Source organism: Astyanax mexicanus, chromosome 1, assembly GCF_023375975.1.
Source record: "Astyanax mexicanus isolate ESR-SI-001 chromosome 1, AstMex3_surface, whole genome shotgun sequence".
NCBI lineage: Eukaryota > Metazoa > Chordata > Actinopteri > Characiformes > Acestrorhamphidae > Astyanax > Astyanax mexicanus.
In genome coordinates, this window is record NC_064408.1 from 39589599 (window position 1) to 39616884 (window position 27286).

General features: G+C 39.2%; 1 protein-coding gene across 4 annotated transcripts; it reads right to left on the reverse strand.

Moving 5' to 3' along the window:
- Positions 1-16: 16 nt before the first annotated feature.
- bub1 (BUB1 mitotic checkpoint serine/threonine kinase) lies at positions 17-26028 on the reverse strand. 4 transcript variants are annotated; one of them, XM_015608507.3, is made up of 28 exons: positions 25505-26028; positions 25115-25174; positions 24784-24925; positions 23676-23872; positions 21826-21866; positions 21649-21731; positions 21461-21504; positions 21061-21233; positions 20761-20885; positions 18542-18742; positions 16430-16644; positions 15908-15957; positions 15691-15807; positions 15064-15171; positions 14119-14197; positions 13363-13435; positions 12849-13023; positions 12448-12514; positions 9890-11344; positions 8670-8910; positions 7263-7509; positions 5862-6002; positions 5502-5602; positions 4490-4651; positions 4153-4310; positions 2414-2591; positions 2185-2291; positions 17-580 (listed from the first exon to the last, which is right to left on the reverse strand). In XM_015608507.3, exons 1-28 carry the CDS (start codon positions 25525-25527, stop codon positions 385-387), a joined length of 4959 nt encoding a protein of 1652 aa, XP_015463993.3. In that variant the 5' UTR covers positions 25528-26028; the 3' UTR covers positions 17-384. The 4 variants fall into 4 exon arrangements, with proteins under 4 accessions (XP_015463993.3, XP_007259947.3, XP_015463994.3 ...); XM_007259885.4 differs by having other exon boundaries at positions 12448-12517; XM_015608508.3 differs by lacking the exon at positions 18542-18742 and having other exon boundaries at positions 12448-12517.
- Positions 26029-27286: the final 1258 nt, after the last annotated feature.

The window sequence follows — 27286 nt, forward strand, 5'->3', positions numbered from 1 at the left end:
CGCAACAGAATAAAAATTTAATGGAACTGTGATTTTTTTTTTAGCTTTATTGATTTTCTTTACAAAACAAAATCAATCAGTCTTCTTTTTTTACAGTTTACATTCAAAGCAGTAAAGCAGATAAAAGATTGTTTCAAGATTGTTCTGTTGTTTTTTTCCTTCTACAGATAACTCCCGAGTGCCTTGGTTCCTCGTTCCATCCACTTACGCCACTCAGGTGTGGCTGATCTAGTCCCACCGCTAATGCAATCCATCGGATTCACCTGATCCAGGTAATACAGTGGCACCTGAGAAGCTGAAGATTTTGGTGTTTGGAAAAATAAACACAGCAGGACTCATTTAAAATACTAGTTAAAAAAAGTTAGAAAAACAGAAGGTAGAAAACTATCTGCGAGCCCCGCGGCTCTCCAGGATCTGCACCACCAGTCGGTTTTTAAGGCCGCGCAGTTTGTTGCTGTAGTTTTCCTGCAGCACCACAGACAGATGCTCACGCAAACTCCGCAAACATAAGGCAGAGTTACAGTCCGGAACATTCAGCAGCACATGGAAAAACTCCTGCCATAGATCACTGTGAGGATTCCTGAGGAGAGAGGGAGAGACAGACAGGTAATGGTTAAAAAAGAAACCCATACAGGGAGTTCTCTCCAACCCTAATGAATCCAAATCAATACTATAACACCACTGTACAGTTTTTCTCTGAGTAGGGGTTGCACGACTAGCATTTTTCACTAGTCGATTAGTTGTTCAAAAAAGTAGTCGACTAGTCACAATGTGCATAATTAAATAATAATAAAAAAAAAACAGGTGATCGCTAAATTAATTAATTTATTTTTTTTATCTGTGTCTAATGCTGACTGACGTATTTGTTTTTTGTTGGCAAATATGATTTTAAACAACAGATGGACAGGCTGCAAACTACACCTCCATATTCAATGTTTCTTTGGCAACACCTTTAAAAAGGAAAATAAATACATTTACAAATTAATTCAGCTGCACAGGATCTTACACCTCATTTCTCACAGTGGATATTTCAACATGGAACATACAAGAACACCATAAAATTCTGATTAAAAAAATATCTTCCTTGTGCAGTAAATTAAAAAAACATTATCACTTGTTCACCTTATGTTCTTGGTTCAAGTTTAAATAATCAGAGCATAAAAAGGATGTAGGCTAAATCCTATCACTCGGGTACTGCTGGCTGGAATAGCCAGATACACTTTGCAAAGTTTGGCAAAATCAAGGTTTGGTTAGCACAGGGTTTTAAAGAGCTGAGTTCTTTACATTCTACTAGAGGACTGCGTGTTACTGCTTTTTTAAGTCCTGATACCACCCGATCCCACTTAAAATCGCTTGTTTTAAGCCCACGCCCGGCCGCAAAAAAAAAAAAAAAAAAAATCTGCGTGTGTGGGTCCAACCTCTGCTTTGATCTTCATTAGTAATATTTAGAGGGTTTTTGTCACTTGCATAACTTGAAACTGCTACTGCTTTCTTTTTTTGCAGCTTTCATTGAGTGCCAGTCATACTCAAATTCTTTTTAGAATTACATTTCTTTGAGTTGTTCTCAGAGCTAAAATGCATTGATCAGGATTTAAGTATTAATTTAAGCCAAATGAAAAATCTTGTACAGGTGGATTTAGGCCTACACACTGGATAAAGGGATTGCCCACCATAAGGATTCAATTACAGTTTACAAGGTACAAATTACATATCAATTAATTACGGCCACTTACAGCTTTAGTTTAAAAGATTTTAGAGAAATTATATTTTAAAGGTACAAGGAACACTTAACCTATCATTATTTGTTATCAGGTGAGGAAAAATAGGCCAATTTTAACCCTTTGGGTCTAAGGGCATTTTCTCGATGTTTTATATAGTCATAAATTAACCTTAAAAGACATTTGTCTATACTAAAATACGCTTATGTTTTGTATCACGAATGGTCAAAACAATCTCAGTTCTTTCAATAATGAGGCTGAGAGCAAGAGTGAAGAGATAATCTGGCCCTAAACCTGAAAAACAAAGTTGAATCACAGGTGGAGAGCAATTTTGGCATGCCTGTGCATCAATCAACCAGATTGCTCTTGGGTATATATAAATCCACATCAGATCATTTAAATGAAGATACATTTTTTTTTTATTACTACCCACTCCTAGTAAAGAACTTCATGGATGAAGTCTCACCTTTTAAAAATGCCATTCGTTTTCCAAACTCCACCCTCATTTCTCACTTGCATGTATGACCCGAAGATCATGCAGTGCACGGTGCCGGCAATGCCAAAGTAATCAGTCTGCAGGACAACAAACAATTATCAGGTTATCAGGTGTTTCAACAGGAGTGAATTATTAAGTGTTAAAAGGTCAGGAATGCATGTTTTTCAGCAGGTGTTCTGACAGGACAGTGCGGGGTTACCTGGTAGTTCCACGGCCGGCCACTCAGCATCTCTGTGCACTGGAAGCCAGAAGTCATGCAGCGGGCAGTGAAGGCCGTGCCCTCAGGGAACAGGGTCATATCAATACTTTGACCAAAATCTATCAGAACCAAGCCGTGATCCAGACTCTCAGCATCCAAATCCTCGTTCTCCAGAAACCTGCACAGAGGATTGAGTGAGGTCAGATTAACAGTGTCCCTCACAAAGAGATTTTCCTCACAAAAGAGTCAGAATGTGTTTACACTCCACAGGTTAGCACTACAGCAGTCCATCAGTGTGCACTCTCCAAATCACTCTAGTATAATGTTCCACCTGCTCCTACAATCATATAATTTTAATATAATGAGGTATCAGTGATGATTGGCAACTAACTCAATGCAAGTTTTTGACATGTGATAATCTTGAGAAAAGAACTGACAGACAGAACTAATTCAACTGAATTCTCTTATACAGTTCCTGACCAAGGGCTGTCAAATGTAATGGACTGTTACAAAAGCATTAAAATGCCATTTAAAGCCAGCAGAGCACATTTTCTCTGTGCTGCAGTCTGAGTGAAAAACATCAATACAGATTAACAGAATCTTGTGTGCATTCATGAATACTATGGATGATCCAACTTCTTTTAATCAAAATAATAATAAAAAAAATATATATATCTGACTGTACCTTACATAAAACCAGTGCAGTCCAAAATGCTTCCTATCCAGACAGGATTAATTTCTTAGGGGGTCCTGAGGTAATTTTCTGTTTTATGGGGGTCCTCTGTGATTTAATTCCCGTCCGGAACGGCAATGTATGTTTTTTTTTCTCAGATGATTCACATGTCTGAGTTTTGTCTCCTCGCGTTTAATAAAACTTAAAATATTACTCACTTTTATGCACCTTGATTACACTTTGGGCGCAAATTTCTGCGTATCTACGCTGTAAACTTAACAGCGGGTGGAAATCGGGGGGCTACATGACAGAGAAAGCCGAAATCCTCACTGATCCTCCTGCTTTTTTCAATTGCAGTCTGGATGCAAGAGTTTTATCACTGAGTAAAAGTGTGACATTTTTTTTTTTTTTACAGACGTCTCCCTGAGAAACAATTTCTGTCCGGTAGGGCTTTGTACTCCGTGATAAGGCTCTTTCATCTGGACTGCAACGGAAAAACAGGAGGACCAGTGTGTTTTTAGGGTTTATTGGTCTCGTTCAGTAGCTTCTCCATTTCCACTTGCTGTTGTGTTTACGTGGATCTTCAAGGAAACGCGCGCCCAAAGTGTAATTACGGTGTGTGGCAGTGGACAAATAGCAATTTTATTAAACGTGCGGTAATGAAACTCAGTAATGTGCGTCGGGACGGGAATAAAATCACAGAGGACCCCCCATAAAAGTGAAAATTACCCCAGGACCCCTGAGAAACAAACCTCCACCGGATAGGGCTTATAACTACTCAAGAAGTGGGTGGAGCTTAACTGCTGCAGGCTGAATACATGGCACTTATGTTTTTTTTTTTTTTTTTTTTTTTTTTAATCATAGAAGTTTCAAAGATTAGGTCCGCTTTAATTGTGAAAACGTCACATAGTAGGTAAAGCAACTGGTAACTTAGATTCTGATTTTTTTTTTTCAAGAAGCATTGTATTATTTAAAGATATGATCTATTATTTAGAATTGTTTTAGGCATCATCTTGTCCAACTATGCTTCAGTAAGCAACATGTCCTCGTCCTGACTCTCAGTTACCTTTCTCCAAGCAGGAAGTTGTCAGGTTTGATGTCGGCGTGGATGATTTTGGCTTGATGCAGCTGCTCCACCATCTGCAGGATACACATGCTGAAGTACAGCACCAGCGGCTGGGGCATCACCTTCTCACTGCGGCTCTTATACAGATTCACCACACTCTAAACAGGCAAAAATAAAAAGATATAGAGATAGAGAGAGATAGTGAGAGACAGATAGAGAGAGAGAGAGAAAGAGAGAGATAGGAAAAAAAAACAGAAAGTGAGATGATAAATTGGTCATAAGAAATGGAAAGTGATTAAAAAATGAAACAAAAAAGGAATGTTACAGCTTTGCTCACCAGCAGAGTCCCGCAGTTGTGCAGTTCCCCCACAAGCACACTGCCATTGGTGAACAGGTGAGCGGAGTGGAGCTGGTTGAACAGGTGACGCTCTTTCCGCAGCACTCGAGCATTTAGCTGGCTGTTGATGTAAAACTCCCATGGGTTCGCCGGCTTCTGCACCTGATCAGGTAAAACAGCAGCATTGTGGAGGGTCACAATTTTACATTCGAAAAAACAAATAATTTCAGGAAGAGCTCATCTCCACTAAATTCTTGACCTTTTCTTGTTTTAAGGCTGTGGTTCTCGCTGTTGCTTGTGTACCTTTTTTTTTTACCACACTCAAATTTTTCTCCTTACACTCAAATTTCCATTAATATGCTTAGATACAGCGCTTTGCTAAAGACCTTTTGTGGCTTACCCTCTTTGTGGAGGGTGTTAGTGGGTGCCTTCTGCACAACTGTCAAGTCAGCAGTCTTTCCCCATGATTGTGTAGTCTACAGAACCAGACTGAGGGACCATGTAAAGGCTTAAGAAACCTTTGCAGGTGTTTTGTGTTGATTCACTGATTACATTCTACAAAATTTATTTGATTTTTACATTATTATAATTTTCTGAAATACTGGTTTTGGGATTTTTATTAGCTATAAGCCATAATCAAGCAGAGCTCAACTTCAAATAAATGCAGCGGCCGCACGGCATCCAGCCAAACACATGAGCCTCACACACACAAAACAGTCGCCTTTAAACATGAAAGAGATGCTGAACTTAAGTTTATAGTGAGGTTAATTAAAAATTCAAATGAATAAACTTATGATTGACTATTTCTGTTGCTAAAAAACGCCACAGACTTGCGGTAAGCCAAGAGATCCTGCACTGTGGAATGCGCTGAGGAAAAGTGCTGTTGACATGCATGATAACAGTTGCATCCAACAGGTAATGTAAGCTTACATAGCTTAATTAGAACATTAGCCTTGTGTCTGATACTTTTGCTCATTCACGTAATCCAAAAGTGAAACATCCCTTTAATTACCTTTAGGATGAATTTTTGTGAGGTTGTAAGGTTGGTAGCCTGATAAACGGTGGCGAAAGCACCCTGTCCCAACACAAAGTCCACCCGCAGAGAGTCCTCACCTAAAATTCAGAGAAAAATGCAAACGATTAAAACTTCACCCAAAAACTGAAGTAATACCCAACATTCATATTACATATAGTACAATATTCAAGTAGGACATAGTTATTAATTGACCAAATTTTTAGTAAGAGCCAAACTCTTTAATGCTCATGAATCTTCATGGAGCATTCTGACAGACTATAAAACACAACAGGAAGCAAGGGGGCACCAGAGCAGTTAACGTTAATCCTACTACAGGTAAAGCAAGTGTGTGTTTACCCATCTGTACGGACATCTTGGGGGTGAGTGTGGGCAGGCCTCGAGTGCAGAGGCTGAGGTTCGGGTATGAGGTGAGGGGCGTCTTCAGGCTGGAGAGTAAAGAATCTATCAGGTCCTCATCCCACGGGTCAGACACCAACACTGCAGAGAGGTGCAGAAAGAAGGGAAAAGAAATGGAATGTAAACTTCATTTTGAAAAGATGTAACAATACATTGTCTCATACTATATGGTGGCTTGTTTTTTAAGCTGGGGTTAGGAAAACTTTTATCCATAGTTTCTTACTGCATGGAAAAATTACATAAAATGACAGATGATTTTGTAATGTGCTAATCCTACCAAGTCAACTGCTCAGATTTTCAATAAATTATGACCTTATTTTTCACACTATAAGGCACACTTAAAGTACTTTAATTTTCCCAAAAACAGTCAGTGCGCCTTACGTATAAATTTTACCAGCCAGGTTGCAAGGAGTAGTAAAGCCACTCCACTGAAGTAATTTCAGTTTAGATCTCCAGCACAGAGACTGGAGCAGTGTTATCGTTAGCCGCTAACTGCGCTAAGCGCTAGCTTTTTAAACCATTCAGAGGGGAGTATATCGGACTGTAGCATGCTACTAAGTCTGGCCAGCACTGCTGTTGCATTAGCATTACCGGCTAATCAAGATAAGCGCTAGCTCTTTCGCCTTTCAGAGGCAAGTATTATCAGCCTGTAGCCTGCATCTAACCCTGGCTAGCACTGCTGGAGCAATATTAGCATAACTGGCAAACCACACTAAGCGCTAGCTCTTTAGCTGTTTAGAGGTAAGTGAGAGCAGTATCAGACTGTAGCCTGAATACAAGCTACAGGGGAAGAATCGCTAACTAATATAGCCCTGTCTTACTGGAACATTCAGGGTTCTTCAGTCTAGCGCTGTTGGGCGGCATTTACGTCTCGCTAATGCTAGCAGTTAGCCGCTAATGCTGCTGCACCCAACCACAGTGGAAATCTGAAAATCTAAGCTTTCTGTAAATAAACAGAAGCGCTTTACTCAAATAAAGCAGTTTTCAGAAGAGAAATCTATAATTAACATCCAGTGAGCCTTATGTATGAAAATAGATCAGAAAATAGACATTCATTCATCATTCATTCATTGCCTCCCCGAATCTTTTAGTTTGTAGACTAATTTGAGTTTGATTATAATAACTGACTACAAGGCAGATCAGAGGGTAGGAACAGTTGTGTAAACTCCAATGCTGTTCATTTTTCAATTGACAAACGAAAATTAACTGCGACTGGCACAACCTCCTGCCAATTCTGAAACCTTCACCGCAGCATCACAAGGGCGTAAATCAATCGACCTGACTGAATGAAGTCTAAACTAATTAGTCTAATCAGTGTGATTGATTAAACGCCGTCAGCACCTGAGGGAGTGTAATCAGGTATGGAAGCCTGCAGGGGGCTCATTGGAACATCACACTGCAGCAGCTGGGCAGAAGCATCCACTGATTTAGATTTTTGCTGAGGTGTCATCATGACGTCCAGATCAGACTCAGTCACACGGGCTGGACTCTCTGGACAGAGCCAGTTCAGCCCCGAAATTGGTTCCGGACTCATTGGAACATCCTGGTTTTGGTTGGAGGACTGCCTCTGACTCGACAAGAGGGATTTCTGTACAAGAGAGATATTTATAAGCTGTAACAGGCGTGGGTTAAACTGGAAAAATACAATAATTATGATACTCATCACAATGCATGATATAAATGAAGGTTTTTGTATTTTATGCATTTTATGTTTAACACTATTATGGATATAACAAACTAAATAGTAAATGGTAAAAATCTAATCTTGATTGATCACTAAGCCATTAGTCTCCTAACCTCTCTCACACAACACAGCCAGATCTTAATTTGTTCGGCAAATGAATGTGGTTTAAACACTGTAACTGTAAATACAAAAAATTAATTTCTCCAGAGTGGAACAGTATATAAAAAAAAAAAATGAGTAGCCACTCCAGATTTAGATACATTTTAAACAAAACCTAAAAGGTGGTATTGTAACAGACAAGGAAACATTTATTAATTATGTGTGTGTGATTAAATTACAGTCTCATGTTTATTGGTATTATGAGCCTCCTCTTGTAAACTAAAAAAGCAAATGGCCTAGGCCTGAGCCGAGCAATATATCAAGTATCAAATATCAATGCTATCATCAAAGAGTGCTTAAAAATCTGAACATTTCATTACAATTTGTGTAATTAAAAAAAATTGGATAATGTGCTGCAAAAATGTAATAGTAAAAAAGAAAATCATTATCCTATTCCCAAAAAAGTATTTGAATAGGTAAACAGCAGAAGTTACCACTGCTGATGCATGCTGTGTCTCTTAAAAAAGTAAATAACGATAAAATAAAAATGTAAAAAAATATATTGTAACATAATATTTTTACCATATCAGCACCGTCAGCATAGAGCAAGGGAAGTGGCTATACTGTTCATATTATCAAAATTGTATTGTGTTGACTGAAAGGAGGGATCATATATTTCTCCTATATCATCCAGCCCTAACATGGCCCAACATCAACCCTATTTTAGCTGATCGACTGCACTGATCCATCATGTTAGAACATTTTTGAAATACGTAAAAGGGTAAGATGGACAGAGAAATAAAGAAATAAAATGACCATAATGGCCTGCCATCCAATCTGCTGTTGTTTTTACAGAGTTTATGCAGTTAATGTATAGTGGTTGTTTAAAAAAAACAGATGTAGATCAGAGCTTGTATTCATGCAGGTGTCTGAAATGTTCAGATTTTAACACTGCCACTATTTACCTCCAATACCCTCTTATCCGATTTGCGCCTGTTAAAGGATCTCTTGGAGAGCAGAAGTCCAGACTCTTCCAGCTTTGATAACTGATGCGGATCTGATTCCTCCATGGGCTCAGGACTCTGCGGGACGTACTGTAGTTCAGATGGCCTCCCTGGGGTCTGGTTCACGCTCCAGCTGAGTTTGGACCTGGAAGCAGGAGCTCCGGGGGTTTCTCTGTGAATTGTCTGGGATCTGTTCATTGACCTAGGATGATAATCATACAAAAAAAATCAAACATTAATTTAATATTGACACAATTACTGATTATAGGAATAGGTATATTCCTCAAGTTGGCATTAGGAGGAAAAGCTTCAAACTGCTGCTTCAGTTCAGTGCCCGGTTTATCTGAACAATTGCTAACTTGGAGATACAAGTTGGTGACAATAGTTGCTTTGGTCCACTAAGTGGAGCTGTGCATCAGAAGCAGAATTCAGACACCAAAATATCTTAATCTTCTGAATACACCTTATGAAATTTGTTGGCTCTTCAATATTAGTGACTATGGAGATAAAAGTACTACTTAAAATGCTATTACACCCTTGAAGAAGAAGATTTTTATTTCCCCCTTCCTTTTCCGAGTGTGTTTGCTAGGAGGGTGGCGAGCCAGAATTTTTGTCAGCCATTTACAATGTTTTCTTTTGAATTGATTATACAACAAAAATATGACAAAATAAAATATGTATAAAAAAGAAGAATAAAATGATAAAGATAAAAATTTGAAACGATGCACAAGGGGAGCTAAAAATTAATAAAAGATCAGTCCATTAACAGATTATCCACAGGTATGGGGTAGTTTTATCTAAGGCTTAAGACATTTTAATGGATATTAAGTGGATATTAAGTTTACAGACATTACAATATGATTCCTGTTTTTTTTTTATTATCAATATTTCAAACTAAAATAAATTAACATTTTGCACAAACAAAACTGAAAATAGGGTCCAATACAAAATTGAAGTTATCTAAATCCCATGGCTACAGAATCTCCTCGAGCTAAAAGCCTCCAGGACCCATAAATAATGCTGCTGGTTAAGAGATGTTTTTTATTATATATTTAAAAGGCCTGCAGATAACCTAATTAATAGAATGACAAAATATGAATAATATGAATACACCACCATTTGTAATCCTAACAATTAAGGATAATAATTAGCAGTTTTTGCTATTTTCTTTGCTAGCTTACCTGACCATCACATCCAGGTTGGGTTCAGAGAGCGGGACTGGACTGTCCATCTGAAGCCAGTCGGACCCTGGGATTGGGTCTGGACTCATGGGAACATCCTGGATTATTCTGGGCTGTGGTTTTGGGCTCTCTGGCAGCGTGCAGGACTGGTGTGATACAGGTCGGCTCACCTGAAGGCTCTCGAAGTTCAGCTGTTTTTCGGATTTTCGCCGGTGAAAAGACTTCTTGGGCAAGAGAATATCAGCCTCACCCTGACCAGAACACATATTGATGGAGGAATTGAGTTGGTCTGGTTTTAGCTCTCCCATTAAATGCAGGCTAGAAGAGTTGAACCCTTGGTTTGAGTTAACCTGCTGGTCTGCCTTGAACTCCCTGCTGTGACCCATTTGACTGGTTCTCTCTGGGCTCTGGTAAATACTCCAGCTGGGTTTGGTGCTGCAGCTGGAGTTCAGCTGAATGGCAGTTGAGTTAAGCTGGTCTTGTTTGGGTTCTGCCACTAAATGCATGCTGGTTGAGTGGAGGTCCCCACTAAATTGAGTCTTTTGGGTTCTCTCTGGGCTTTGGGTGGTGGAGTTCATGGTTCTGTCTGGATTAACCTGCAAGCCAGTTGAGCTGAACTGGTCCTGTTTGGGTTCTCCCACTGCCAAGTGCATGCTGTTTGAGTGTTGTTTGGGTTCCGCACAAAAACTAGCCTGGTGGGATTTCTCTGGGCTTTGGTAGATGGTCCAGCTGGGTTTAGTGCTGGAGCTGGAGTTAGCCTGCATGCTAGGTAAATTGAACTGGTCTGCTTGGTACTGCTTTACCGACAGTATGCTGTTAGAGGTCGGTTCTGTGTTACAATCTGTCTGGCTGGTTTTCTCTGGGCTCTGGTAGATGCTCCAGTTAGGTTTGGCACTGGAGTTGAGGGCATTGCTGGCCTCAGCAAGGGAGCAAGATAGAGAGTTCATCTGTAGGCCATTTGCATTGGATTGGATCGGTTGAGGCTCTCTTACAGACAGCATGCTGCTTGAGTTGAGCCCTCTGTTCGAGCCCGTATGGCTGGTTTTCTCTGGGCTCTGGTAGATGCTCCAGCTGGGTTTGATGCTAGAGCTGGAATTAAGCTGTAGATTAGATGAATTGAGCTGGTGAGGTATTTGCTGTTTCACAGACAGCATGCTGTTGGACACAGGTTCTGTGTTAGAACCTGTCTGGCTGGTTCTCTCTGGGCTCTGGTAGACACTCCAGCTAGGTTTAGTGCTGGAGTTGAGGGCTCTGCTGGCCTCGGCAGTGTGATCATGTAAAGCCAGGGGGACCAGCGTCTGCCTGCCGATGCTGCAGCTGGTCTGGTCGTGGGTCAGCGTCTGGTTCTGCTGAGGAAGACTCACTCCCTCTCCTACGATGGTGCCCTGAGCCCTCAGACTGCACTCAGGAACTTCAGACGGCTTCTCATCAGAAGGACTCTGCTCCAGGATTGGACTGTAAATGACCAAATCAGAGGAGAGATAAGAATATATCAACATATTATACTTTTAGCTGTGAATATATTTATTTAATTATCCCCCCTCTACATTGTGAATACTGAAGTCATCCAGTCTGTAAAGGAACACTTAAAATCATGTAGTGAATTTAAAAGTGTTTAACACACCAAAATACTCTGTGAAGCATTTACATGAGCTCGTATCTTAGGTTTCTGAGGCTGGTAACTCTGATGAACCTATCCTGTGCAACAAAGACTGTAATTTAACTCTGTGTCTTCCTTTCCTGGGAATGGTCCTGATGAGAGCCAGTTTCATCATAACATTGTTGTCTTTACAAAGGCACTTCAGGATACTTTTAAACTTCTATTCTTTACTTGTTGAGTAGTTCTTGCCATAATATGGATTAGAACATTGCTCAAATAGAGCTATTCACTGTACACCAACTCTACCTCTTCACAACTTTACACCTGATGCTCTCAAACATATTAAGAGGCCAACAACAAAAAAAAATGTAATTAACTCTTAACAAGTTCAGCACAGCTGGCTGAAAGCCTAAAGCGGACTAAGAAAATCCAAAGCAGTCATCTAAACAAAAGGTGCTACTTTGAAGAGTCTAGAATATAAAATATATTTTTTGTTTACTAAATAATTCCAGGTTATTTTTTTATTGTTTGGATGAGTATTAAATCTACAATGCAGAGACATTTTTAAAATAATGAAAAAAAAAAAAAGAAAAAAGAAAAAAAAAAAATTCAAGTGTATTTTCACCATATTGCCTATAGTGTTTTCACCTTTTACTGGACAGTATTCTGTATAGACATTTTCAAATCAAAGAAAAAAAGCATGGTCCTTTATGATTGAAATCATGGTTGTTAATATTAATGCGGTAATTACGCATCAGTGCGGTACATTAATAATGCTAATGATCTGAACACAGTTAAAGTAGCCCAGATGATGGACAATTGAATTTCCCTACAATTTCTTAAAGGATTTTAAAGAAATAATAAAATTAGTGTAGGGGAAAAAAAAATCTTGATACGTTATTTATATACTAAACTCAACAATACAAATCAGGGAAAATGGCATTTGTAATGTTAGTACCTCAGTTTGGCTGGCTGGCGCTGATACAGGTTTTCCTCTGTCCCACTAAATCCTCTGGCAGTGTTTTCTACTACACAGAAAAAACACACACCAACTTGTAAATGATCAACACTTGTTTTTAACACACTCAACACGTGGATCTCCGATCTGTACAAGCTTATCTCATCATATTGCAATCTAACAATTACCGAATATACTACTGGAAGGACATTCATAAAACAGAGCTTCTCAGTTAGCCTGACAGCTTCAGCTCAAAAGTGAGAAATGTAAAGTTAAACTAAACTGAAAAAAAAATCCCTCTTTGTTAAACAGCCACCTAGTCACAGTATCGGTCAATTTACATATAAATAAACAAACCAACAAACCAAATGATTAAACATTAGACTAGAGGAAGTTCACACCCTGATTGAGCTCTGTGTCCCAGGTGTACGGGGCAGTGGGGTGGAGGGGGGTGGATACCAGGTGGGCAGCCATGGCAAAATCACGAGTATGATTTGGACAGGCAGTTATGGAGGCATATTGAGGACCCCACATCGCACTCTCGTCTGTCAGAGACTCCGGACCTACAGGAGTGACCTTCACACACACAAAAACAGGTTACAATGTATTTCACACAAAGCACTGGTATATTTATGATTTAATATTACAATACTAAATTAGGAGGTATTTGCTCTTAATGCAGCAACACAGTGGAGGTAGTGCTGTAGCGTGCATACATTTATGGCATGTGTCTGAGACCCTTATCCAGCCTATTTTAATCCACCCTGCCGGGCCAGGGAAGAAAATGCTGTTACCCACTACGCTAAACAATTCACTGAGACAGATACGGATAAGCACCAACTGCATGACCTCCAGTGCGCTACTGCAAATATTACACAGGCTTATATTCTGAATGTGATCGGTTATTTCACTCACATTGGGTTTGGAGACCGGAATCTCCATCAGGGCTCGAGCTGCTGGTTTGCTCTTCTCCACCTGTTGTTCCTCACTAAAACAGTAAAAAACACGCCAATGTCTCTCAATTCTTTATAGGACCAATAAATGTAAAATAAAAAGTTTTCCTTTGCTGTGTAAAAGTATAGTGTACTGCATATTAGGACTGAGGGACGATTCTGAATCGATTAACAAATGCCAAAAATCAATTTCAGATCTACCAACATCTTTGCATTTTGCATAACGGGCATGCAATTTAACCTCTTAGTACACTTGTATGGTTCCATGTTCTAAGTACTTACAATGTTTAATTTAAAATTTCCCTCATTTTTGTCTGTGTCAGTGTGTTTGTGACCCTGCTTGGTTGGTTAGCAAAGATGTCTCACACACACACACACAGATGCAGACAAACAGAATACAAAGCTACACTTTATTTAGTTTATTTCATCTGTTAAAGCTCCTCAGTTAAAGTGTGTTACAATGTTCTAATTTAAAAAGCACCAAAATTACCCTAAGATGTTAATACAGAAAAAAATAGATCCAAAGCCCTACTGCATATTATATCTTATTACATATCTTTAAAGACTTGATTATTCATAGCTTCTGTATCCCTTAACATTTCTGAGAAAATATATGATTTATAAATGTTCATAAAACCACACAAACATTTTAAGAGAAGCTTATAAATGTAGGATATATGCGTCCTTTTCAGCGAATAAAACAAAGAACTGTCAGTACCTTCCAATCTTCACATTTTCATCCTGGTATATCCTGAACGACATTGAGGAGGGTGGATTCGCTACAGATGGGGCAAAACCTATAAAAAGCCAAACACATACATAGAAAATGAGCACATAACAACTATGCTACGTTATAAAGCTAGGTTAGCCTGGTAGCTCCAGTGCTATGCAGACACGCTTTCATCAACTACAGCAGGGGTGGGCAAATGGGGTCCAGCACAATTTGCTGATTTTCCTGCTCCAGCAGAACTACTAATTCTGGAAAAGTAACAGCTGAGGTCAATCACATTTGAGCAGCAGAATCCTCCCCTCCAAGACTGAAATTGCCCACCCCTTGTCTACAGTCCTGAGGGTGTAAATACAGCGGTCTGTAAAAATGTGGGCACCCGTAATAATTTTCATGATTTTCCTTTATGAATCATTGGAATGAGACCTTTAACTGAAATTGCTGATCTGAACATCCATTGTTTTTACATTGATTTTAAAATGTCTAGTTGTGGTCACTAGTACGAATGAATGACATGGGAGTCGTTTTTTTGCCTGTATATATACACACAGGTGTTTCTGTAAAGCCTTGCTTTAGATCACTGAATTAGAGGTCTCTGAAGAAAGACAGGATATGAGCTCTTGCTCATGAATATTCATACGTGCAAACGTATCCCCTCTAATTGGTTAACAGCACTGCCGCAAAAAAAAAAAAAAAAAAAAACTACCTCCCTTTCCCCCACAGTCCATTTTACAGCTCTAAAACTTAAAGGACAAAATGTTTTCAAAGATACATACAGCCTTAGTTATAAAGATAAAGCACTGAGTGCTAGGTAAAGTTAACCCTTGAACTTCGCTTAACGTCTTAACGTGACTGCATGACTAACATAACAGTATCTCTTATAATCCTGGAGTAACCAGCCTCCAACAGCTATAAAAGTGGAAGAACCTCCCTCACCGTTTACTCTGCAGTTTTTCTCAAAGCTGTCATCAGCCACCTGGCTGGTAGTATTGAAGACGGAGTCCTGCAGCAGCGTTGGAGCCTGGAACATGTCCATGATCACGTCTAGAGCAGAGAATCAAGTCACCAAATCAGATTTACAACAGTCTTTTAATTTCAGGGTTAATTAAAAAACACCAAAGAATAATGTATAATATACAGTCTTCACAACTCACTTCTTCCCGAAACAACAACCTCATTTTATTCAACTTAAAAATAATAATCTTGTTCTCTTCTTGGAGACATGTATCATTGTAACTAGGCTATTACCCTTAAAAGTTAAATTGAAGTTTTTTATATAAGGCATTACACAAATAACTTATGACATTGGTTGTGCCTGATCAGGGCAATTCAGAGCCGGCAGCATCCTCTCAGCAATGTAAATAAACCCCATGATGGGTTTTATATCATTAATTTGGGGTCAACAAATGTTCCAGCACATCAAATTGAATGGTTCTCTATGTTTATATAAATATCTCTGCGATAGTACCAGAAAGAGTGTTTAAAAAAAAAAAAAAAAAAAGTGGTGACAAGTGGGAGATCTAATAACTGGGGTCTGTGCTGGTGCTAGGAGCGTGTACTTACCCAGAGCCTCCCGAGTGTTGACAGTGGGAGAGGGGAGTGCACGTGAAGGAGTCGCCGAAATCAGACCCAGAGATGTGTTAGGAGTGACATGAGAATGATTAAAGCCTCCGTGAGATGCTGAGAGAGGGAAAGAGAGAGAACAGAGAGAGAAAGAGAGAGTGTAATAAGCCTGTCGCTCTTCACAGTGAAAGAAGAAGTATTACATTTCTGTACTCACTGTCTGCATTAGCATCTCCTCCATCCATCTCTGTTTTTTCAGATCTGTCTCTAAAAAAAAGCAGCAAAAAAAAAAAGGTCAGATAAAGTCATAACAAGCAGGAAATTATTGCTATGTTCACAATACGGCTGTTTATTGGCAATAACATGTAGACTACAATACAGAATATACTATGTTGCAATGCTGTAAGCTAACCAATATATTGTTTAAAATCTTACACCCCTAGGGCACTGAGTAAGGGATTTAGTGGTGAGATTATGACCTCAAAACAGATAACCTAAAATTCCTAATAGTATAAAACATTAAGCTGCTGAACATTAAACGATCTGCAGAGACTGATATTTTGACTGTTGTGACTTTTGTGATAGCATTGACAGAACTGTATTGTCACTTTGACTAATCAATAAAATAACAATTATACTATTATAGATATTTTAAGGAAATAATGACGTAACGAAGATTTTTCCACTATATTCCAGCCGGTAATTATATATATACATTTTAAAGTACACCTGTCCTCACCTTTCAAACACTGCCAGCCTCTGAGAGCAACTTTCTAGAAGCGAACGCTCAGCCTGGCTCTCACACACGCTTGCGGTTCTCTGGTCTTGCAGCTGTAGTGGAACTGGAGCCTGTGTGTCCAGGTCCAATGGCCTATTCACAGCTGCACTGAGTGCACTGCTGTGTGCAAGTTGTGAAGCTGCGCTCAGAGACAGGCTCAGTCTGGAAGCTGGAACCTATTGATAGTCAATATAGCAAAAAGAAAAAAAAAAATCATCACAATTAGCACTGGGTAATATGACTAAAAGAAAAGTCTCAAAAATTCTTCACACCTAAAAATTTGGACCAGAGTCCAAATATTCACTGAGGGGACTAAAGAACTTCAATACTTACGGCCATTATCAGCTATGGGATGCATCTCTCTCTATACATCATATTAATTGGTTTGTAGAATGTTATTTAGGAGTTCGGCAAGTTGCTTTGCCAGGTGTTGTGAAAAACACAACACCAGCAGAATGAGTGTAAATGATTATCCTCAGATTAATTTTATTTCTGTTTATAAATAATACTGCTCAATACTGCTGTGTGACAAACCGGACCATGGTTCAGTAGATCCGCACTGAGACCTCCTCAGCTGTGAAAGGGTCCACAATCCTTGGTCAGACCAAAAGACCAGAGATTGGTCCGACCAAGGATTGCAAACTCTTTCACACCTGATACCCGCTTTTGGTTCGGACCCAAACTGAAGTCAGGAGCAAACAAGGTCTTTTTTGCAACTTGTGTAACAGATAACAATATGTTCATTTTACCATCTTGTACAAAATAGTTTCAAATACATTGATATTTACAATATACTGTGCATCTCTATTCAAAATACATTACTGGCAATAAGACATTATTCAAAAGGACACAACATAAATATGTACTCATTTAATATACTATTTCGAACAACCACTGAAGCTACAAGTCATGAAAGTTTTATACGGATTATTGTTTTAGGGGGACTATAGCTGTAGTGGAATTAGGCAGACGTCGATAAAAGCCGCGTGTTTCCGCGTGGATTTGTTTGCATGAGAGAGCCAGTCCCGCTGCTCTCTCGCCGGATCTGTCAAGCAGCGACATCTATCGGTTAGAAACTGTAGTGCACGCAGAGTTTATGCAGCAGTCAGAGTGAGCAGCACACGCGCGCACACACGCACAGCGGAGAGTTTGTGTGTGGGGAGATGTGTTAGCTAGCTGTGTTTTAAAGCCGCATTCCACCGCTCCGGTGCGGGAGTATTTAGGGAGTATTTTGGCTTTAAGCCAAATGAGCGAGGAGAACCATCAACGCGAATCAGCCGGTATGTTTACAAGGTTTCACAACAGTGGAAACAGAAGCTTTAAGATCTTATTTAAAGCTCAACCATTCAGCCCAATCCATCCAGCTGAATATTGAATATAAAAATTGTTACCCCAGGGGCCCAAGCCCCACACACTAAACATGCTGGTGTTTCTGGCTCAGAATTTGTCTGACAGTTACATTAAAAACATACATTTATAGCATCTGTGTGTCTTCGATCATATGGACTAAGCTAAAGTGTGTTTTACAGCATATACATATATGATCAGAAAAAGGAATCTGCAAGTGCCCATGTGTTCAGAGTTTTAAAAAAAGAATTAATGTAAATATGTTACTTTAATCTATTTGTTGTTACTTTATTTTTTGAATAAGGGTCTGTTTAATATTTAGTGCAGTTTGTCAGAACTCAGGGTGGGGGTACTTTATTTGTTTTAGTTATTTAGGATATTATCTGCTCTTACTATTATAAAGTTAGTTTAAGTGTAAAATGGTGTAATAGTATTATGCTAGTATATTATTAGTGTGGCATATTGTCTTAAAGCACCTTTGGGAGCCCAGAAGCAGGAAATTCTATAGTGGTGCTTTAAAATAAGAATATTATCGTTTATCGCAATAATTTCTGGGACAATATATCGTCCTGAAAATGTTATTGTGGAATACATTTTTATACATTTAGTGATAATTGACTTACAATTCTCAGCACACTCAGACATTCCATAAAAAAAAGAATAATAAAAAAAAAAGTATTGATAAAAGAATCATGCCATAATTTAGCACAATAAAATCATGCCTACCCTTGTGCTCTGCCACAGCAAGTGGGACTCAGACTTCCTCCCGTTAAGCAGAGGGCGCTCTGGTGCATGCTGTAATCTATGCATGTCTGAACAGGCAGCCTGTTCCTTTGTCACTGATGTTGGAGCTGCAGCTTCAGCCATGGCTGGGGTCAGAGGTGGTCTTACTGACCGGTCCAATGGGCTGCACGATTCATTCAGCTCCTATAAAACCAAAACCTTGTAACAAACTTCAAATATACACTATATTGCAAAAAGCATTTGTTCACTCATCCAAATCACTGTATTTAGGTGTTCCAGTCATATTTACGGCCACAGGTGTATAAAACCAAGCATCTAAGCATGCAGAGACACTACTACAGACATTAGTGAAAGAATGGGTCGCTCTCAGCAGCTCAGTGAAATCCAGTGTGGTATTGTGATAGAACGCAGCACCTGTGCAACAACTCCAGTCGTGAAATTTCCTCACAACTAAATATTCCACAGTTAACTGTCAGTGCTAATATAACAGTGTGGAAACAACAGGGAATGCCAGCAGCTTAGCAATATGTAAAATGACCAGGCAGGATCAGCGGATGCTGAGGCACCTAGTGCGCTGAGGTCACAAACTTTCTGCAGACAATCCCTACAACCCTTTTAACATTTTAATATCAATATTTTCTGAGTGAACAGTGTTGTCTCTGTGTCTGTGTGAGTGACATGACAGGCTGCTGCCTGAGAAGTGTGAGTGTGAGGGAGAGTGGGCGTAAACACGAGGTAACCGCAAACATGAGGTAAACACCTACGTCAGAATGCTGTTTGTTGACTTCAGCTCAGCATTCAACACAATCGTCCCCCAACAGCTCATACACAAACTGGACAGTCTGGGGCTGAGCACTTCACTGTGCAACTGGCTGTTAGACTTCCTGACTGGGGGCGAGGGCCAGCAGACTGCGAGACAGCCCCATCCATCAGGCTGTGAGGATGCTGAACTCTCTTCCTGCTCTACCCCCATCCCAATCCTGCCCCCAGCACACACTCACTCAGCATCCTGACCCCCCCACTAATAAAGTACTGAAACTCTGCACTACAATGCACAAAGTACTGGTCCCTTCCAAACGGACTTGCACTACACAACACCTGCACTACTGATATACTTGCACTGTCAATACGCACTTTAATTCCACTTAATTAAACTGTGAACTTTAAGGACTTACGCACCCATTCACTTTACCAGCCTTAAGCTATATACCATATACCGTATTTGCACTACTGTTATTTACTATTTTTACTGTCATTCCATCTCAATCACCATCAATATTGCACTATTGTCTTACGTATGTTTATTGTGTCTTGCTGTATTGAACATATAGTGTCTCCCACTCTTTTATATTATAATTATATATCTATTTTTACTTATTTACTTATATTTATATATCTATTCCTCCCCCACACCACTGCACCTTGTTTTTGTCTCATGTATGTCTATTTGTGTCCCTGCTGTATTGTACACATAGTGTCTCCCATTCTCCTTTATTATATCTATTATCTGTACTTGCTGTAAAATTGGGAAGGAGAGTAACGTAATTTCAATTCTCTGTATGTCCTGTACATATGCAGTATTGACAATAAAACTACTTGACTTGACTTTTGTATTGTATGGCCTCCACATGGCTGGGCGCGTGCATGTAAACGCAGTGGCTGACAGCCTGTGGAAAGTTGCGCACCTTAAGTATGACAGTTTTGCACAGATATTTCCAGTTACAGCTGAAATCATGCTTTTAAATCCTGGAAAATACACTTATTCACCTTTTAAAAAGGCCATTTAAATGCCTGATTATTGTTGTTTTGCTTTTTTTCTTGGATTTTGAGTGATTGACTGACTCTAAAACTCTGTCAGTGCAGATATCTGACGCGAGAAAGGCGCGGGTGAGGTGGTGAGCTGGTGACGTCAGTGCTGTGTGTGCTTTTTTTAGCTGTTTTCTGGAGGGGAGGGGCAAAGAGAGCTCTCACAGACCTCTCCACTCTTCATCACTAGTGAAAGGTCAGGCATTGTTTAAAATTACAATATATATATATCTCCATCCATCTGGCATTCCTGAATGAAGCTGAGCCAGGCTCGGCCCCATTATTTCCTCTGAAAGAAACTCTCCTAAAGCATCACTGTTATTTTAACGGTCTATTTCATCTTAAATACCTGAGGTGAAGAAGAACTCAGTGTGTGTGTGTTGTTGTTGTTTTACCTGCTGCAGGAATGTGTGTTTGGTCTCCTGTTGTTCAGTGCTCAGTTTGCTGTTCAGCTCTTCCAGCAGCTTCTTCATCCTTATCACCTCCTCCTCTTCCTCCTCATGCTTCCATATCACTTCCTCTGAACACACACAATCAACTTGAGCTTTATTATATACACATCTAGGATAGGGCAAATTTTAATAAAAATGTACTTATTTCCCATATTAAAGTAACAGAATGTAGCGCATAAATGTATACAACTGTATTTTATTCTACAATTTTAACTCTGTGTGAAACACGTGTGTTCAACTCACCCTGTTTTCTCAGCAGCTCCAGCTGTTGGCGTTTGCTAAAGTACCGCCGCGCTCTGAGCTCCTCAAAGGAAAGTTCAGAACCTTCACACTCCAGCTCCTTCACGCAATACATCGGCACACTCTCCACACTGCTGCTGCTCCGGGGCATTGGATTATTCTCAGAACGAGAGATTCTAAAAACAGACACACATAGTTCAGTGCTGCTCATATGAACTCCAAGCTGATACACATAATTAGTCACATATTTTAATACATTTAAATTGTAATATTCATATGCTACTAACGTTGTAGTAAATAGTGTTTTAATTAGTATAACAGCAGGGTCATACTACTATGGGTTTTTCCCAATCAGGACAAGTGTTCAATTAATAAATGTATCCACAAGAAAAAATGAACTTACATGCGAATAGTTCGGTCTGCCGGGAGTGGGGAGTTGTCAGGCTCCTGCAAAACAACATATTTGGAGATGTTATAATATATAATAATTAGAATAAAACTCCAATCTAATAGCAATTTAATAAACACAGAAAAACCTAAGGCAAATTCCTAAAATATGACCAAACAAAAAGAAAAGCACTGACTGCATACCTTACAGTGTGGCTGGAGCGTCTCCCTGTGGCGTGGATTCTGATTCATCAGCTGGGAATTTTGCAGAGGATTTCTCACATGATCTGATTCATAAAGACAGAGACAGAGGACAAAGTTTATTGGAGCTCTCAAACTCTAATTAGCTCAGTGTGAATCCCTTCTGTAGTTATTTCTTACCTGAGGCTGCTTGGCTTTTACCCATTCTACTCTGGAACAGCCTGGAACAAACACACACAAAATAATGAATAAATAAATAAAATAATAAATAAATAACATTTATCGGCAGGTAGTGGGATATTAAATTTAAGAAAAAAAAAAAACACCACAAAATTAATGCCACTTTTGCTTTAACAAAATGACAAAAGGCACACAGCAATAATATTATGTTGACAGGTTTTACAAAAAGCTTTTTTCAAACAAATTGTTTTAATAAAATAAAATAAAAAAAAATTTAACAAGCAAAAACGGAACTGTTCTGAAAATTTTAAATAGGGTCCAATGCAAAATTTGACTTTTAAGCACTGTTCATCTACATCTACATAAATAATGCCAATGGTTCCATTTAGTTGAGCCTGCAATTATATTAGTAAGATAACATGCATATACGATTTGGAAATTGTATAATGCAATGCGCAAAAAAAAAAAGAAAAGAATAGTGTTTCATTTCTGTGGCTTTTAAAGACATTTAAGACTAATTAATATATTTTTTTTAGAGATATTACCGTATTTTTCGGACTATAAGGCGCACCGTATTATAAGACGCACTATCAAAGAACGCCTATTTTCTGCTATTTTTCCATACATAGGGCGCATCGCATTATAAGGCGCGTTAAGTGACACTAGAAAGGGTGCCTATATCAAAGTGAACAGGGGTGGCGCCATGTTTCCCTTCCCCCACCGGGGGTGGTCGCTTGCCGGTGGAGCGTCTCAGTATACAAATCTAGCTCTTTCAAAGTCAAACGAGTGCTGGATATTAATCTACACAGATTCCTCTCCTGAAAACTGTTTATTTGGGTGAGTAACGTGCTTCAGTTTATTTACAGTAAGCTTAGATTTCCAGATGTCCACTAAGGCTTGCTGCACCAGCGTTAGCATAGCTATCCGCTAGCACGCTAGCTAGTCACCTAAACTAGTAAAGTTAACCCAAACTTAAACGACAGCGTTACACTGAGTAATCCTGCGTGTTCTGGTAAGACAGTGAGATATTAGCTAGCGATTCGTCCCCCGTAGCTTGTTTTAACACGGTAAACAAGCAGATTACAGGCTGATAAAACTCACCTCTGAGAGAGTTAGCGCTTAGCATCTAGCTAATGCTAGCCAGGCAAAGCAGCACAGACTTACAGGCCGATAACTCACCTCTGAACGGTGAACGCTTAGCGATTAGCATCTAACTCTAATAATACTGCTCCAGCAGTATTAAAAGTGCTAAATTTAGAAAATACTGATCTCTGAACAGTGAAAAAGCTAGCTAGCTAAGCGGTTAGCATCTAGCTAATGCTATTGCTGCTCAGCCTCGGAGCTGCACGGCTCTGGACTCTGTATAGCACTGAAACTCTCTATAACGCTGCACGGAGTGTGTGTTTACTGCTCCTTACAACCTGACGAGTAAAATCCATACAAAAGGCGCACCGTATTATAAGACGCACTGTCAATTTTTGTGAAAATTAAAAGTTTTTAAGTGCGCCTTATAGTCCGAAAAATACGGTAATAGTATCTGAAGATACTATCTCTACATGGGATAAAGGAAACATACATTACAAAAACAGATGCAAATAAATTTAATCATGTCTGATTGCATCATGGGTCAGTGACCAAGCAATCAGTTTTTCATTTTATCCTGTTTATAATAAACTGTTACTGTTATTTTTAGCTATTTCAAAAATATTAATTATAGACAAACCGAACAGAATTCACAGGTGATGCACTGTTACTCTCCCGTACAACTAACTAAAAAGCATCACCAATCGTTTCCACAGTGGACAGATGTAAACCTAATGTATGCCTATGTGATGCCTGAGCTCACTGACCTGTACTGCTCCTGGATCGTGTCCATGGGTTCCGCCTGGTTCTCGATGGCTCTCTGGTAGACCTGCTCAGCCTGAGTGAACAGACCTTTACTCTCGAACTGCTGAGCCCAGGCCACGTACAGCCCTGCTGCCCGAGCCCCCACACCCAGACTGTGCACATAACTGTACAGCTTTATGGGCTCTCCGTAATACCCCGCCTACAGGAACAAGGAGCACACAGTGAGATTTAACACAACACAGCCGCTACATAGAGCTGAATTATTTCACATCATACATACCATAACCTGTTGAAACAACAGAAAAATAAATAAACTAATAATGAGCAGAAACACAGACAGGCAGACAGGCAAGAAGCAGCAAAATATTACAAACAGTGACAGTTACTGTAATATTGCCCCTGTACTCTACTTCAATCCATTAAAAAAATGGGATTCAAGTGTAGACTTTCAGCTTTAATTCACAATTAATACTACATAACATTTATGCACTTAAGCCTTTTTATTTGACTTGAGAAGCTCTGATTTCACTCTACAACCACAAATCAACATGCATATAATTATTTAATACTTATTAATTATAAATAAGTATATTATAATTATTTAATAATTATTATACAGGCCCATAACATACTAACAAAATCCCTTTCACCTTGTTTGACAAAAAAACAACGTACGTTTACAAACCAGGCCTGCCAGAATTGTAATTTTAGGTCAATCCTATGGCAATGTAAAGGTTACATAAAGGTATAATAATGCAGTAAGACCCTTTTAAGAGCATCTTTTGTTAAGAGGATATTTTATCTTTATTAATGATTAAGTATATTCAGAAGGTTTAACTGGAATATAATGTTTTAATAAAGAACGTTGCCAAAATAAAAATGTGAAAACGTAAATAGGGAAACGGCATCTGAAAATTAATTACTCCTGTAAAGTAAAGATAACCAACATTTTTACTTAAGTAAGAAAAAATATTTGTACTTTATTACTTGACACCTCTGAAACAGACAGGAAATGTGTAAGACACATCATATTGCCTTGTTTGCAGACAGACAGAAAGACAAGTAAAAAGCTAATAGAATAAACACGAAGAAGAACACCCCTCTACTTACACATTTGATGCAGTGGTTGATGTATCTGGGGTCATTGCGGTAGCGTTTATCCTGCAGAAACGTCTGAACCAACCTCTCCAGCACCACACACAGATTACTCCTCTCCTCTGCTGCCAGCCTGCACTCCAGAAACTCCACAAACCTGACACAGAAACAGAGTGATCAGCCTGTAAGTTATACACACATACACCAGCACCTTCTCAATTAAAGAACTTTATAGCTATAGATACATGGGCTACAAAAAAGTCTCACAACTTCATAAACGACCGTCAGTAGTGCATGCAGTAAGACATGCAGTTTAAAAAAAGAGGATAACATGGAAATTACTTACTTATCCCATGGATCAAGAGGATCTTCTCCAACATAACTGCTCACGGTGGCTTCAAATTGCCTACAAAATCACATTAGTAAGTAATTAAACTAGCTAGTTAGCAAGATCTGAAGTGCACAGGTTACCATTGCATAAACAGCCAGTACAATTAACAAGCAAATACTTTAAGGACTAAAAAACGCATTAGAGCTAGCTGGTGAATAAAACTGAAATACTTAGGTTAACTAGAGACCGAATAAGGCCCACCTTAATGGTGAGATGTTAGAATGTAACTGTGGCACCATTTAAGGTGGACAGACACAATTGTGAAGCGGCTGGGTAACTTAACGTTAGACAGTTAAGCTAAGCTAGGAGACAAGCCACAGCCGTATGCAGAAATATGTTACTTACTGTAAATAACTGTTAATATCCATTGTTTATTTTTCTCCTCCTCAGTCCGTAACCCGACAACTTATTTAAACCTTAGTTTTTAACATTATTATCTAAATAAACTCCGCAGGTCCGACTCTTCTTCTTCGTCTCTTCTAACGACACAAATGTTTTCAAATCACCCGCTGCCACCAATCGCAGCGCTCCTCCGACCCAAAGCACTAATCGGATTGGAGAACAGCGAGCCCCGCCCCCGAGCCCTCGCAATGCGCGTTCACGAGTGGAAGCTATGGCTCCGTGTGTAGGGAGGAAAACACCCAGTGATGTCTGAATCTGTCCAGCCTTCTGTTTTATAGTGCTAAAATGCTTTTATATAATGATCTGGGGAAAACTCTGAGGAGTTTCTTTGATTTTACCGAATTGTGTAAATAAATTTCAGAGATGAGGGGCAGGAAAGATCGTGTGCGCGCACAATCGCGCATGTGTGTGCGAGTGTGTGAGAGAGAGACAGAAATATCTCTAACGGGGTCGGAGCTGGAAGTCTGAACCGGAGTGTTACTGCTGGACACCATAAGAGCGCGCCGTTCAATCATTCAGCCAGAAAACAGATCAGTGCGTTGTGCGGGGGCGGGGCAGATTACGGCGGAAGTAGGGGTCAAGCTTCGTGCCTTAACTTGCTTAAAAAAATAGTAACGCGTTACTGATTACGAATTAGCAGCGTGCGTTAACGCTTTAACGTTGACAGTCCTAATATATATATTGGACTTTGAATGAAATTTCCTTACCCAACCTCTAGTCTAAAAAAAAAGATAAATCCAAAAAGAGCAACAAAAATGCACAATAAAAAATAAGTGTTCAATGGACTCTGTGGCCCCTTTGTTAAATTGCTAATAGCTAACGAACACGCATAAACAGTCATATGTAAAAGTTTGGGCACCCCTATTAATCTTAATCATTTTTAGTTCTAAATATTTGGGTGTTTGCAACAGCCATTTCAGTTTGATATATCTAATAACTGATGGACACAGTAATATTTCAGGAAAGAAGCCATTTCTGCAAGCACGCCACAAACAGAGTCGCCTGAGGTGTGCTTTTGCTGTTTGGATACACCTGGCTATGAAGTTCAAAGCTCAATGAGATTACCAAACCAAATTTTGTGCTTCAGTAAGTCAGTAAAAAGTAGAGATATTCAAATCAATAAAATGATAAGGGTGCCCATACTTTTGCACCAGTCAAATTTTGGTTTAATGCCTATTCCACATTTTCTGTTAGTACAATAAACCTCATTTCAATCCTGAAATATTACTGTGTCCATCAGTTATTAGATATATCAAACTGAAATGGCTGTTGCAAACACCCAAATATTTAGAACTAAAAATGATTAAGATTAATTTGGGTGCCCAAACATTTCCATATGACTGTAAACATTCATATCAGTGAGCTGCCCGAGCCTCAGCTAAGTAATGTGGGCGGTAAGACATAAAAAAAAACAAGTGGCAGTCTGTATTATTTTGATTCTAAACTGAATGCAGAAGCATTTTTGAGTAGAGAAGTGATAAAATATTGCAAAAAAACTGCAAAAAAATCCATTGGCAAAAACTAGACAAAATATATGCGAATTAAGACAAATATATGTATATTAAGCAAAAAAAATCTGCCAATGGGGTAAGCAAATTTTTCTTAGTAAGATTTCTTACAAAAAGCAATTGCAAAGTCTCACAATTATTGAAGTAACATCTAAATCAAGTCACTGTTTTGAACACAAGAATCAGAATACCTTGATTGCTGCTTGACTGTGCTTAT